A 2,231-nucleotide genomic window follows, 5' to 3' on the forward strand; every position below is an offset into this window, starting at 1 on the left:
CTTTGGTATAACCGTACAATAAATGCAATGGTAAACACTACCAAAACATGCACTTTACAAACTGCTACTTTATGTTTTTCTCACATCAAAGAAGAGCCACGTTTTTCGAGGATGTAAAAAGTCAGCCCAAACATTTGAATCTGCTGATACAAATTATAAACATGTTGACGATGAATGGATAGAATAATAAACTAGCAGTTTTGCATATCAGGTGTTCCAAAACTAGAAAAGGGAATTATTAAGTATGAATGTCTTCTCATCTTTGACAAAAATCGCTTTGACTCATGATACATTTCTACAAGTTATTGTCTGTTTCATGTATAAACATTACCTTGTAGAGCAGTTGCTCATCCTGGTAAAGATGCTAATGAAAATGCTATTTCCTTGTGCGCACGAATCTTGAAGAATATATGATTTTATAAAGCTGTTCTCTCATTAACTATGAAGGTTCAAGATTATCCGGAGGTAAATCGAGTAAACTTGAGCTTATTTTGAACATGGTCAATTGCTCATAGTTATTGCTCACACCAGAATCACATGTCAAATGCCACTAGATTATTAAATTTAAAGCATGCACCCCTTCATAAGCATGCGATTACACAAGGCAACTTTTATGGGAAGTGCCTGATTAAAATGCCAATATTCATTTGATTTTAAACAATTTCAAAACATTTAAAACAGACAAAAACAATAGATTTCCAAAAGATGTAATGTACCAGAGTTGATCAAAGGTAGAATCAAGAAGAAATTGAGAGATAGGCCTATAAGAGAGTTGATTGTTTCTGAAGTGATGGCCCAAACAGGATCCCCCTGCAATGTTTACAAGAAAGGTTAAAAAACTGAGGAGTCCCTGTATTTCAGAGGGTACTGGAGTTGCCATAAGTAAGTTTGAATGGCTTCAATTGAAATCCATCTTTTGCCTTTATGGCAAAAGAATATGTGAGCAATAGACATTTGAAAATGCAAATAAGATACTTGAAAAAACGTTACAAATGCCTTTTTGATAATCTAGAGGAGCATAACATATAAGATGGACATACAAGAAACACAAAAATAATAAAACAAACTGCATTTTGATTACAGAAATTTATCGAATTTCCACGTAAGTTGGAGAACTCAATATAGGTGGACATTGGAATGAAATTTTCAGGGAAAAGAAAAACAACATGCCAGAATAATCAATTGTGGTTACAACATAAGTAAAAAAGAACCACTTAATCAAACAATAATGATAAGTAGTGTAGGAACAAATTGTTTGCCCGGACGAAGAGCATTTAGTTCCTTCCATCTGTTTCAAGTGAAATTATTTGATACCAAATTCTTTTTCCTGCCTGTTTTCTGGTGAATGTTACAAATGCAGCTGAAGACTGACTAAACTACCACAATAATGGTGAGATTGGTGAATACCAAAGGAATTAAAACTAGTGAATTCACAGCCAAAAACACAACTTATAGGCGTCAAACCAGATGTATTTTAGAAGAAAACCTGAACAAGATTGTTGTGTGTTGATAACACCACAAACAAAAGTAGACACGTCTTGATTAATGAAATTAAAGGTGGGAACGCCTATACTTACTGGAGCATAAGGAAGTAAGAAGAGCCAAAACACATAAACACCCTCCGCAACCCACAAAACAGCCTGAAGTATTTTCCTTACATTATCATCCAACTCAGAAACTGAACTACCGCCGCCGCCTGTGGCTGCCATGGTAGTGGACATGAATTTCTGGCAAGTGTTATCACGATTATATAGGCCATTATCCAATCGCCTGATCCCAGAAGGAGCACTAGTTACTATAGAACATTTCTTCGTGTTTCCGGTGCAACATGCGAAGCCATTTCGTCTTCCTCGGAGCAAAACCTGATGTTTTAAATTGAAATCGAAACTCGTCACGGGCTTGAATGAAGTATAATTAAGTACTGGAGTATAGTTATTGCATAATATCAAAGAAGCCGTCTGCATCTTTAAACAATAAACGGCAGCAGCCGTGACACTTTTTCTGGCGACGGCCTTTAAAGGGTTGTGGTAAATTGGGAGTTGGGAGGTTTGGGCCACGTGGCATGTCATCATTCATTCAAATATTCTAGCGGGTCTAGTTGTCTCCTGTGTTTTCATGTGCAGTCCTATCCAGTTTCACTGAAGTCGCACTAAATAAATCGGTAAAAGACAACTCGAACCGCAGCTAATTGGCCGGCGAAGTGCTACCTTGTGAAGTTTCATATATATATA

General features: G+C 36.5%; 1 protein-coding gene across 1 annotated transcript; it reads right to left on the minus strand.

Annotated features, from left to right (window-relative positions):
• Positions 1-6: 6 nt before the first annotated feature.
• LOC111399040 lies at positions 7-2,063 on the minus strand. The gene is made up of 2 exons (XM_023026247.1): positions 1,578-2,063; positions 7-810 (listed from the first exon to the last, which is right to left on the minus strand). Exons 1-2 carry the CDS (start codon positions 1,962-1,964, stop codon positions 673-675), a joined length of 525 nt encoding a protein of 174 aa, XP_022882015.1. The 5' UTR covers positions 1,965-2,063; the 3' UTR covers positions 7-672.
• Between the last annotated feature and the right edge of the window lie 168 nt (positions 2,064-2,231).

This window comes from Olea europaea, chromosome 8 (assembly GCF_002742605.1).
Source record: "Olea europaea var. sylvestris chromosome 8, O_europaea_v1, whole genome shotgun sequence".
Classification (NCBI taxonomy): domain Eukaryota; kingdom Viridiplantae; phylum Streptophyta; class Magnoliopsida; order Lamiales; family Oleaceae; genus Olea; species Olea europaea.